The following is a 12,434-nucleotide window of genomic DNA, read 5'->3' as shown; positions in this document are numbered from 1 at the left end:
ATAACTAGTGAGCTGCTGCCTTTTCGGAAGTCCTGTGCGTCAGAGCTATTTGCTTGTGCCTTGGATCGTTAATGAATGACAGACCGTCTTTAGACGTTTCTAGGCCGCAATGATCGGCTGGAATAGCGGCCATGTTTGGTGAACGTGTGTTTGCTGTGCTAAGTAGGTACCCACTGTTGACGCAATTTTCAAGCGCAATAAGGTAGCTGATCGATGAGGTCTTGGGAGGGACTGACATGACTGTCTGCTTGTGTGCGTTCAAGGAGCTTTGGTCTCTTGGAAATTTCAATTTTTGATAGAGCCTTAAAAGGTATCAGTGTACCTAGGCATATCAGGTACATATTTACAGATTATATATTCCTTAGTTTATCGCCGTCCCGATTGGGAGTGTGATGATACAGTTAAGATTCCATCATATTTCGTGTCCATTCACAGTTAAGTGCCAATAACGCCCTATGAAATGATGAACATCGTCACAAAAATGAACAAACTAATCGTAATCTCAAAAAACCTATCAGGGTGGTTAAACTTGTCGTAAAAAGAGAGCTAAAAGAGCTTATGTCATTGACATTTTGTCAAGCTACATGCATGACCAATTGTTCAGTTATTGTTCTCCCTAACTTGTTGATATTTTTTATCAGTTTCCTGGAACACATTTTGTCGAGATAAAGATAGGTATGTATGGATAACTGATTAATCATTCGCTAATTGAAAAACCTTAATTAGCATTCGTATGGAATGAGCTTAGGTCATTAGATACGATATTTGTCAAGGATGAGTGGCTCAGCACCGATTGTTAATAAATTATGAGTCAGTGAGCTGTACTCATATTAGTGGCGATTGTTTCATCGGACTAGCAAAAGCAGTGTTTTGTGCGCCGGCATACCTACCACCAGAACATAACGTTCAACTTAAGTTAACATAAAGATAGCGAAAACACCCTTCATGAAATAATATGCACCGGAGAATTACATAGCTTTTCACGCTAACTTCTTCCGAGCAGCAGCGTGAAGTATGAACGTAAAAAAGGCACTGTTTCAGCATTCGTCAAAACTTCGGTAGATGGAGAGGACTGTTTTAGATTAGGAGATCGCTCTTGTTCGCCCGGCTGCCGCCTTCGGGCGTATTCTGGAGCACGGACGCCGTGTCAGCCGAACGATCGGTCGAATGGGCTCAGTATCACTACCATTCAGTGTCGCCTGACATTGACCAATCTGGTCCACTTGCCAGCTCTGTGCATTGCGTAAGAACGGTGCGTTTACTTTGAGGATAAGTGGAGCTCTGATACTGATATTCGAGCCTCGAGGATTGTGTGAAGGGCCACCAATAAAGAGCACGCTCTCCCTCCCACCTTCCCTCTCTCTCTCTCTTTCTCTCTCTCTCTCTCTCTCTCTCTCTCTCTCTCTCTCTCTCTCTCTCTCTCTCTCTCTCTCTCTCTCTCTCTCTCTCTCTCTCTCTCTCTCTCTCTCTCTCTCTCTCTCCATCTCCCTCCCATCCTGTCCTTTCCAAACAGCCACTGTGACAGCTTCTGCTCACTCAGTGTAGAAAAAGCATTGGAGAACCAGTGTGCCAGTCTGCTCACCTACCTGCCTAGTGCCTACCTTGTTCGGAGAGTCAATTTACTACTGATCCTCTGGGGTGACCAAATATGAAAAACGGGACAGTAGTTGACAGCCAGAGCACGTGACGGCCCCGGCCGATCCGACCGGAGTACGCACGTGCTGTAAAGGTCCTCTCCGGTCCCTACGGTGACATAATCTGAGATCAAACGATAGCTATAAGACTGCGTAGTCGTGTGGAGAAAGTAGGAATGTGGTCGATTATCGTTGTATCTCTGTCTGGACGTTTTTGGGTAATTGTTTCTACGAAACTTTTATACCGCTAGCCAACATCTACATAAGACAAGCAGCGGGCTATTTAGCATCTCCACTCCATTAATTCTCCTCATGATCGCAATATTCACAGGTATGCTGGCTTCCGTTAAGCTTTGCTAGCTGGTTTGAGCGCTGACCATCGGTTTTGTCGTGGACGTGGGTCGCAAGAGTGCCGAATGCCCATTATGCCCATTAGTACTAATTAGCGTCATTCAATGGTAATTAACTTTTACTACACTCGCCTACACGTTAACGTCTTGACAAGTCACTCAAAGCGGTAGGCCGTGAGAAAGAGGCTTCCACATCTCTCTCTCTCTCTCTCTCTCTCTCTCTCTCTCTCTCTCTCTCTCTCTCTCTCTCTCTCTCTCTCTCTCTCTCTCTCTCTCTCTCTCTCTCTCTCTCTCTCTCTCTCCTGTGAACATCGTCAACACCTCGGACTTAGATGGGACAGTGTTGTGTGAGGGTCAATACCTTGCTGTTGGTGCCGGTCAGGGTAGCGCGGGGCGCGTGCTGTCTCCGTGTCCGCTCTCAGCCGCAGCGGGAGCGGGAGTCGGGAGCGGGAGCGCCCTGTCATGGCCGATGGGCCGGCGGAAGGGCGCGTCATCGTTTCCCGCTCGGTCTCTGTCGCTGGGCGGGGGCCGCACGGGCTGGACTGGCACCCCACGCCGCCGGGCTGAAACGGCACTCCACACCAGCCCCGAGAGGCAAAGTTGGTGCTTACGACAAATTATGACGACCAGCTGACCCCTGCCTACCTGTATTCCTGAACTCTATCGATCTGAAAAAAAATATGGTCACGAAAGGAGCCGAAATATTTGCGGACTAATCATTGTTATCCCTTATCCCTCAGATGCTGTTTAGTGAATGAGTTAAGTGATTGATGACTTCCTGAAGCAGTTAACTTAATGATCCTGCCTGTTTTCTCGACTGTGTGAGGTCTTTCTCAGTCTATTTTTATCCAACGATATAATTTATTGAGTTATCGTGACGGGCATACTGCTGATTGCATTCATTGCATATCGTAATTCTTTTGTTCCCATCGTGTCGTGACAGCTGGACGTAAGTCAGATATACCATCGGTAAATCGTAATCTAATCATTATTAATGTCTGAATTGTCTTACAACCTGTCGTTGGCCATGCCACATTGCGGGCACGTGCACACTACATCAGAGCCGAGCGACGGACGGAGAATCGTCAAGTAGGAGGCCGGCTCCCGACGGCCGGCATTCGGCAACCCTTCTCTGTGCAGGCACACTATTTTAGCGACCGTCTGTCTCAGAGCACGGCATTTCGTCTGCCGTCTCAAAGCGATGTAAAGGACGTCTGTGGATGGCAGCGTGGGCCGAGACTTTTCCCGTCGTATATTCGTTAGGGCTTAACGAAAAATGTTGATTTGACGAAATCGAGACCATATCTACCCAAGCTTCGGATACGAGGTAAAGGAGTATGTAGCCTCATTAATACTGCATAGCATGGAAAGCAGATGAAAACTTCATGATGATTTTGGAAAAATGGAGTACCAACGAACTCTGAAAATCCCATTTCATTAACGTCATGTTTAACGGAAGTTCATTACTGGGATCTAAAACGTAGTCCTAAAACATTCATCGCAGCGACTTCTTAACACGATATTACACACGATAGGTACCACACGCCCGTTGTCGTTGTTGCTCCTGTGTCGCATCGCGTCGCGTCTAGACACCGTACGTGCGTCGCTCGCCCACGGCGGGCTGTGACGCCACTAAGCGACAGGCCGGAGCCACCTCCGCCTTCGTGAGACTAATGATAACCTTGGTCTGCAGAGGCCTGTTGTGACCGGCCGACGCGACGCCATTCAGGGACGGGCGAGGGCAGGTGGGGATCAGTAATTACCGCGGCCTGAAAATCTGGATAAAACGCCTCGCTGTCGGTGGCCGAGGTCGAGGCTTAACGACTTCATCGCTTCGATTTCTCAGGAAGCTGCTTTCAATCGCAGTAGGATAGGGAAAGGAAGCATAGCTGCGATGAATTTTACAACGATTTCGTCAGAACTATTTCAATCATTTGTTGAATTCGAGGCTTTGAAATATTGGTTGCATATATCGTAATAAAAGCTTGCGAAGGAAGTTGTCAGGTGTTCAAGTTTTAGCTTTTTGACTCTCCGCTGGCCGCACGTAGCCTGTCGTCGAAATTAAGCAGCATGAAATGAAGCACTTCAGCAAATTAATTCATAAAATCAGGAATGCAGACTCTGATATTAAACATAGCAGTTACACGGACTTAAAGGTAGTGTGCCACCTTTGAAAGATTTCCCATTTTATTTTTCCTAGGATAAGAAGCTTCTGTTTTTACCTAATATCGCAAAAAAAAATCAAAAAATGGGCCTGGAATAGTGCCTTTTTCGCCTAAAAGTTTTTCGGTTTTTAGATATGTATAACAACTGTAGTGGGCTCACCTGCAAACAGGCGTCGGGCAACAATCGCGAATGCGGCGCACTTGTGACAATAAGCAAAGGTCATTATAGTGTTACAACCATACGACGTAGGGGAATGAGTTATCAGCTGTCTAATCGTAGACAACACAATGTCGAGCCTTAAACTGTAAGCCCGTATTGGTATTGTTTCTTTTATTTGGCTGTCGAACATTATTTATGGTTTGAAATATGATTTTATGTAAAATAATTGATATGAAAAAGCCGTCTTATAAGTTATGACCCCATTTCACCACACGCAAGTGGCAGAAATGACAATGATCAGCTGACGCATTTTTCTTGGCCGAAGTCAGAGCGCGCGGCCCGACGCACCACGCGTATTTGGAAATTCCGACCTCGACGAGCATCAGAAGCCACCTAACAGGCGTGTTCGAAACCGCAGGAGATGATGATGAACGGGTTTATCGAAACTTGATTGGATGAGCATATCGGTAATAGCGATTTCAGTGTGTGCATTTATTGTTCATAGTGGTGTGAAATGTGGTTGGGGTACGACCGACAACCCGTCGGGGCGAATTTCGCACTGGGGTACTCAAAATTTGAAGAATTTAAGACGTTTCCATGAGTTTTGAAGGTATGGATAAGTTCTAAAAATCCGCTTCTCCTTATCTGGGCCATTAACTCCATACGGTCCAAGAAAGCTGGCACACTACCTTTAATCACTCACTGACGGGAGGACAATTCATATCAGATTAACATTGAATCACAATTCACCTCAAACCGCACACAAGCTGCGGGCGCGCGTGTCTTTTGTTCGACTGTCACCGTGGTGTATGACCGAGTACCCGCATTTCTGGCTTGTTGACAGGACCAGGCGCCGCCGCCCTCGGCCGCCGGTGCCGACGGCAGCCGTGATTGGCGGCTTTATTGAGAGCATTAGCCGGGTGACGGCCGCGCTGGGGCCGTACGCACAGCCCGCCCCATCGCCAGCCTCCCCTCCAGTCAGAGTCGCTCGCGCGGGGTCCTGCCAGCTCGGTCTGCGCTAGGGTCCTCTGCCTGGACACGCTCCCCGAACTCCGTGAGGGCGGAACGACCAGGAAGCGCCCCGCCATCGCCCAGGGAGGAGTTTTTATGAGCGTTCATCAGTGGTTCTGCTCGCGTCGTGTCCGGTTCATGGTGATTTATTCCAATGATTTATGACATGAACGGCGTCGCATCAAGCCTACACGTGGAATAGTGCGGCGGCGGCGTGTGTTCGGCCTCTCCGAAGTCCCGTGCGGACGGACAGGTGGGCGACACGGCGCGAGGCGAGGCCGCTTGGGGGTGAGACAGAGGCGGGCGTGTGGCGACGACACGGACGGGGACGCGGCGGCGGCGCCCTGACACGGCACAACTGAGGCCGGCGCGGGGCCAGCGTGCGACGCCGCTCTGAGGCGCCCCAGCGGCCGGCCGGCCGTGCCGTCAGCACCGCGGGCGGCTCTCGCTCAGAGGACAGCCACCATTCGTGTGCGGAGAGCGAGCGCAGACGGCGCGCGACACTGGCCGCCGGCGCGCTGCGACAGTGCCAGCTCCGCCGGCGCCGGAGACGCACCGGCGCCCTCCTCCGCGAGTGTGTGTGCGACACGGCGACTGAATGTTCCCGCGGCGGCGGATATGGGATATCTGTACAAGTGTCGGTGATGAAGGCGAGAAGGAAGCTTTGACTAAGGGTTTGTGTGTGATTTGGGGGAGCGTCCGCCAGCGAGGCGATATCAGACCGTGGTGCTGGTGGCCGTCGAGCTTTTTGAGAGCGCCAGCGCGAGAGAGAAATCGAGAGAGTCAAATAAGAACATCGTCAGTCAGTGGATTCGAATGAGTGGATGTTTGACGATCATCGCAGGATAGTTCGATAGCGGCAACCCGATGCGGTTAAAACTCGGTGACGGTGAGTGCAGTGCTGTGCTCAAGCGGAGTCTGAGGTGCGAGTGTGAGTAGTCTGGTGAGATAGGGAGCGTGCAGCCATCGGCAGCACATTGAACCGCCGCCATGATCGACTTCGACAATGTGCTGCTGGAGATTGGCCAGATGGGCCGCTACCAGCTGGGCATGTACCTGCTGCTCTGCATCCCGGCCACCATTCCGGCGGCGTTCATAGCCTTCCAGCAGGTGTTCATCGTGGCCACACCGGACCACTGGTGCTGGGTGCCGCAGCTCAGCAACCTCTCAGTGGCGTGAGTACCGCAGCTGCCGACCGCGCCGCCTGGCGCGGGCTGAGGAGGGACTTCCTCCGGGGTGGGTGCACGGGACGAACACACCGACGGCCCGGGCTGAGGAGGGACTTCCTCCGGAAGGGGACACCGGCAGGCCCAGGCCGAGGGGGACTTCCACCCGGGTGGGGCGCCGGATACCGCAGCTACCCGTACGTCCGGCTGCGTATAACATACGGTAGGTGCTTCAATTATACCTACTGTTGCTTGAAAAAGTTAAGTGTGAACCTAGCAGGCAAAATTTATGACTTATGTTGCTTAGTACTGACTATATGAGTATCAAAAGCATCGCTACGCCACGCTTAACAGCTGCCATTATTAGGTTGATTGGTCAATTGGTTGCGACAAAGATAGTCACAATTCTTTGACCCTAATTAATAATTTCATTCCTTTGGCGAGAAGCCCTGGTGCAGCTCAAACCAGCACTACTACACTGGTTCAGCCAGGTGGCTGAGTTCCTGGGCCACCTTGCTGTAACATCTCACGGGCGTAAACAATGCATTTTGCATTCAAATATGCCTGTTCTCTCTAAGAAACAACGTTTCTAGCATGGCATAGATAACTATCTGACGATGTTATGTTGTCGACATTATTCGATGGTAGCCGACTAGAAAAAGGAACACTCGCAGCAACACTCGCTAGAATTTGCACCAGAAACATGAAACGAGATGTTATTTGTCGCCGATACACGTGGGAATCTTTGTGTTTTCAACCGTCTCAGCGATGGTGACACTTTTCACACGCAAACAACTTATTTTCATTATGCTGAACCTTGGCAAAACAGCTTCCACTGACCTCAGGTAGGTACAGCCCTCTGCAAACTGCGTGGCAGGCATTCTTTTTCCGACAAAACCGAGAATAACGCGAATACTATGCTATCGGTCACTCTGAAATCGTAACAAGACGCGTGAGACTCCGCACCTTAGATTGACATTATCAGGCGTATTCATTTTCCATCCAGTTTGGCAACAAAACTCAAACGTTTATATTTGTCCCCAAAACAAACTTTTGCATTTTATTGCCACACAAGGCGTATATTTCGCTTAGTGATAGACCCAATCGAAGGAGTGGAGCATGGCGCCTCTATTTGCAGTGAGGTCCGACTGACTGATAACATAGCCTTTGAGTTATTATCGGTTTTGTCCAAAAAAGAATACCTACCACGCAGTCTGCTGAGGGCTAAACGTCCATGCCCATAAGCAATGTGTGCTCTTCACCCTCACTGCTGTTGGTCATGCGCCACTTGTGCCGCGTGAGGTAGGTGTGCTTAATTATTAAAAACCTTGCATTGCAATGTCAATGGAAAGATAAAAGTACAAGTGAAACGGATCTGATCCTTTTGGGTAGAAAAAGGAGGCTCTCCTTACGCTTGGCTCTCACGAACCTAACTACGTTTTGAACGAGCGGCAGGAAGTCTTCAGCTGCATGAAAATGATGAAATCGTTAGGTACCGTAAGGTGGGGCTATTTGAGACAGTATTTAAAATTGTTATAAAATAATAACCGTTTGAAATTTATGCTTAATTTTTGCTCAGGCGATTTACTGCTCGATTCCACACCTTCCTGAGCAAAACTATCACATAAAAATCAAACGCTCTTCATAGCATAGCGATTTTAAATACTGTCTCAAATAGCCCCACTGTCTCAAATAGCCCCACTTTACGGTACTTCATTGTCTCGGTCCTCGGAGGACATTAATGACAATTATAATTACCTTAATTCGCACTTGATTGGGATCTGTCCTTCCTTAGCTCCGGAAAAGACTGATTTCGTTGACGGATTCCGTCTGCAGCAAAGGTACCTAGATGTGCACGCTCCAGGTATGCTTCGATATGATTAAATATTAGACACTATACAATACAAGAATAAGACTACGAGCGTCTGCTGTGGATCAGCCTTTACCATTTCTGTCAACTTCACTTATTGGATGAGCCTGATCAACTTGATTTGATAATGCACTCTCAGATTCCCTGTTCGCGAATTGGGACAGGTTTTTTTTTTCGAACGGTCACCAACAGGTTTTTGGTTGAATGTATGAGTTAAATGTACACCGCGTGGAGCATATGTTTAAAGCATACATACCTATAGGTGCATGATAGGGGAAAGTGGGGTAAGACGGGCACCTTAACTTTGGGGCCATTTTTCGGCCGGTTAGAAACACCGTAGAAACGGGAAACTGAGTGAAAACCTTTTTTAGACATTTTACTTCCATTTGCCAGAAGATGAGACTTAGAGCTGATTCGACAAATAAACTGCAGCCATTTTTGCAAAACCTTGCAAAAAAAAAACGTCTTACCCCACCCCATGGGGTAAGACGGTCACATGGGCAGGGCAAAACGGCTACAGCTTCTTTCACCGACCAGCGCAGCTCGCAATAAATGCCCGAGATTAGCCGCATTGATACAGTCGCTCGTTGGTCTCAAGCTTCGGAAAAGGCAGTATACGAGATTCGTGCATAAGGCGTATGCTCGTATATAGGCCCTAGTTCAGAAGCCTTGTAGAGCCGTTTTCACATTCATCATTCGAGAATAAACTGTGCCGAAGGAATATTGCTAACATGTCTGTGAATATCGAAATCGAACATATTCTGAACAGAAATGCTTCTCTTTTTCCTACAGCAACAAACAATATTTTCACTATTACGCACTCATTTGATCCATATTTGCCCGTCTTACCCCAAACTCAATGTCAGAAGTACAGCACGTTTTTTTCTCTGTGGACAATTCGATGCAGACAAAGCAAATTGGCGGTAAATGAACACTGGTGGCATGATAGTGTACCACAAGTGATTGCGAGTTTTTACCTCTATGTATAGTGCTGCACAGAAAAGCTTGCACAATACATTATTGATGTTTTCAATGAAATGAGTGTTTTAAAAGAAATCAAAATAAAAGATTATTGACTGAACACAAATTCACCAGACTTCAATGGTGGTGTGTAGTGGGAAAGGCAATTCTGGTCCTAATTTTTCTTGCTCGTAGCGCTATTGGTTTGGTCTGCATAGAAGGGGTGCCCGTCTTACCTACCCTGGCCGTCTTACCTACTTTCCCCTTCATAGATAAAACGCTGTAATGCGATAATTAAATTCAGTCGGATCTGTATTTGGTGATACGCATTACCAGATAGCCTATAATTAATGCATTTGAATGCCCCCTCTGAATATGTGACGTCAGTGCAGATCTAGCGATTTTAAAATATCATATTAAAACCTTTGTAAAGTTGTGGTGGTATATGCTGCTTTGCTCGCAAAATGTGCCGCACTTTAAAGATGCCAAATTATTGCTTCCAAATAATGTCATAGGAACAGTCAGCCCCTGTTCACGAGCTCCAGAATCCCTTTACCGTGACGTCACCACGGCGGTAGATTCTCCCTTCATGCATGCATGCAAATTTCATCATCTTTCGAGCGAGCTGGAGAAAAAAAAAACAAGGATTATGTGTCATCAAAAGTTGTACCAATGTAACAATGAGTTCGCCTCATTACGATAAATGGGGCTGAAACTAAAAAATAGGACTATATCGAGCCAAAATCAGCAATTCAAATGACCCCGTCATTTGAACGTGAAGGATTTCCTCTAATGACGTCACCACGGCGCCTTTATTTCCCTAGTGAACCAACCTCAGTAGTAAAGGAATCTTGGGAACAGGAAGGTTCCAGCAAATAAACAAAAGTATAAGTCAAATATTTCAAAAACCGCTGAATATTTTTCGGTGAAATTTGGTAGATATTCATTTTTGCTCTTTCTGAACCACGGTTCATCACTTTTATAGGCTCTAGCCATCCGTTAACTTTTTTGAAGGTGGGAGAGTCCCTTTAATTTGAAAATTTTAACGTTTTCAGATCATATTCTTGATTCGTTCGCTCATTTCTGGAGTTATTTATTCGTTTACTTATTTATTTATTTATTTATTTATTTATTTATTTATTTATTTATTTATTTATTTATTTATTTATTTATTTATTTATTCATTCATCCGTATGATGAGACACATTCTGTTGGTAGGTAAATAGAGTCCACCGCAGACGTAATGCGCGGTTTCAGTCGTGGTTATGCTTTGCTTCTGTATCTTAGGAAGGATTTTCCAGAGTCAGACTAGAATGAAACCTGGAATGTAGCTTACATGAATCGTCATCCTTACTTTTGCTATTTATCTTTATAGCAAAAGTAAGACAAAAGTACTATTTATCTTTGTAGCAAAAGTCTTTGTTTAGGTATCTTTTGCTATCTACTCTTGGATCACTCCGTATTTAATATTCGTCAGTTAACCCGCGAGTTGCTGGGGGGGGGGCGTTAAACGCCCCCACTTTTTCGGGCCATAGCATAAAAACGGCGCGCCGCAGGCGCGCCAAATTTTAGGTACAGGTCTCGCGGGTTTTAGCGGTAGGTTTTGCACCTAGAAAATTTAGTGTACTTCAGGCTATATCTTCGTCGTCTTAAGCTTTTAAGTGTTGAAGATGCGATCGACTTGTTGGGTAACAAGCCGGCCATGATCGTGTAAAATGGCTTCATCGTAGATCGATTAGTTTCTGAGATATAACCGGAAATGTAAAAGTGCAAAACCTACCGCTTAATCTCGCGAGACCTGTACCTGTAGGGAATTGATTGAAGTTTATTGTGACAAAGTTTCAAAAAAAAAAATCGGTCAGAAAATTTTTGAGATATTCAGGTTTTAGTGACGTCATGATTTCTGAGTTTTCGACCAAAAACGGCATATGTTCAAAAAATCATATAAAATCACAGAATAGACATACAGACATGCCGTAAACGCCATTAGACTGCCAATACCATGAAAAATCAAATGGCTATCTTGGATTATTGATTATCGTTCCGCATTTTCCAAAATCTTGAACTGAATCTTGGCAATTTCTCGTGACTACTTCACGATCATGATACATGCATTTCTTAAATTGAAATTTTTGAGCCAAACACGTAGGGGAGACCCGGGAGGTATGGGCCCCCTGGAGGTATGGGCCATCGCAGTTTTGAAGAAGTGTTGCGTATTTTTACACATTTGACGGCGTTAACTGGTAGCAGCAGTTCCGTTATACATCCCACGTGATTTTCAAAACCTTCCTCAGTCTTCTTTGGCAATGAGCGGTCATAAAGCGTTTTTGCCCTCTTCGAGTAAAATACGGTACATACAGAAAATTTGTGATAAATTTGAACCAGGCTCGTTTTATGGTATCAGACCATCGCTAACATTAAGTTTAAAGAATGCAAATTAAGACTGGATAGATAATATGAAGCTTTCTTGCAAGCTTATGAGCTTAGATGCTACGCACATTTTGGCGTCCTAACCGGGAGGTTCGGGCCACCCACCCCCGGTGATCCTAAATAAATAAAAAGATGCTTTCATTGAATGTCCCCGTCAATAAGTTTTATTTTTGTCGCGCAAGGTCGAAAATTTAACTTCAAATTTCATTCGAACAGAAAAATATTATTTATCTTATTTCATGGTGCATGGTTGAGGTTACCAAAATACATATGGGCCCAAGTGACCTCAATGAAACAAGCTGTTGGCCGCTTATGCGGTGCCTGGGTTCTAAGAGAGATCAAGGTAGGATATCAGCTACGAGTATTATTCTCATTGTCGAGAAAAGAATATGAAACATGGCACCGGCCCATACCTCCCGGGCCATGGCCCATACCTCCCGGTGTATTTTGATGGATCGAAAAAGCACATGATTTATAGAAAGTTATCTCGAGACAAAATAGTTGATCCCAGATGCCTAATATCAGGCACAAGTTGCAGGCGAAAGGCAATTTCAGGTACACAGAGTGAAATACCGAGTCTAGCCACTGCCCACTGGACGAAAATTGCCTTTTCTCAAAACCGGCCCATACCTCCCGGGTCTCCCCTACACATATGATAAAATGAATGTCACCATCGTGTTCTACGCCC

At 46.3% G+C, this 12,434-nt stretch overlaps 1 protein-coding gene across 1 annotated transcript in view; it reads left to right on the top strand.

The window, feature by feature from the left end:
* The window catches only part of LOC122368170 (carcinine transporter-like), a 38,936-nt gene that overhangs the window by 4,763 nt on the left and 21,739 nt on the right, over window positions 1-12,434 (top strand). Inside the window, exon 2 of the mRNA XM_043341863.1 lies at window positions 5,154-6,495. Coding sequence (XP_043197798.1) covers window positions 6,311-6,495 — 185 coding nt within the window. The 5' untranslated portion in view covers window positions 5,154-6,310. The remainder of the gene's footprint in view (window positions 1-5,153; window positions 6,496-12,434) is intronic.

This window comes from Amphibalanus amphitrite, unplaced genomic scaffold (assembly GCF_019059575.1).
Source record: "Amphibalanus amphitrite isolate SeventyFive unplaced genomic scaffold, NRLGWU_Aamphi_draft 000929F_arrow, whole genome shotgun sequence".
In the NCBI taxonomy this organism is placed as follows: Eukaryota; Metazoa; Arthropoda; class Thecostraca; order Balanomorpha; family Balanidae; genus Amphibalanus; species Amphibalanus amphitrite.
Note: the sequence above shows the minus strand (reverse complement) of the source record. Positions and strands in the feature narration are given on the sequence as shown.